General features: G+C 60.3%; 1 protein-coding gene across 1 annotated transcript in view; it reads right to left on the reverse strand.

Annotated features, from left to right (window-relative positions):
* Nucleotides 1-181, reverse strand: part of EMH_0023300 (uncharacterized protein) — a gene marked incomplete at both ends in the record, with an annotated part of 3138 nt that extends 2957 nt beyond the window's left edge. Inside the window, one exon of the mRNA XM_013502106.1 lies at nucleotides 1-181. Within this exon, the coding sequence (XP_013357560.1) occupies nucleotides 1-181 (181 nt within the window).
* Nucleotides 182-385: the final 204 nt, after the last annotated feature.

Genomic DNA, 385 nt, shown 5'->3' on the forward strand with positions numbered 1-385 from the left:
GAGAATCCAACAGGGGCCCCTCTCGTGAGGTACGGGGGCCCCTAAAGATGCCAGTTGAACCCCCTGCTGCTGCTGCTGCTGTTGCTGCTGCTGCTGCTGCTGCTGCTGCTGCTGCTGCTGCTGTGTCGGTGCTGATGTCGCTGGCGCTCCTAGCAGCACACCATGAGGGTCCCCCCCCCATTTGTATTTGTGTTGCTGCTGCTTCTGCTGCTGCTGCTTCTTCTGCTGCTGCTGCTGCTGCTGCTGCTTCTGCTGCTTCGTAAGAAGAAGCAGATATATATATGGGCCCCGCATACTCCTCCTTGTCGCTGCCTGCACACACCAGCAGCAGCAGCAGCAGCAGCAGCAGCAGCAGCAGCAGCAGCAGCAGCAGCAGCAGCAGCAG

Source organism: Eimeria mitis, genomic scaffold (genome assembly GCF_000499745.2).
Source record: "Eimeria mitis Houghton genomic scaffold, Emh_scaff830, whole genome shotgun sequence".
Taxonomy (NCBI): Eukaryota; Apicomplexa; class Conoidasida; order Eucoccidiorida; family Eimeriidae; genus Eimeria; species Eimeria mitis.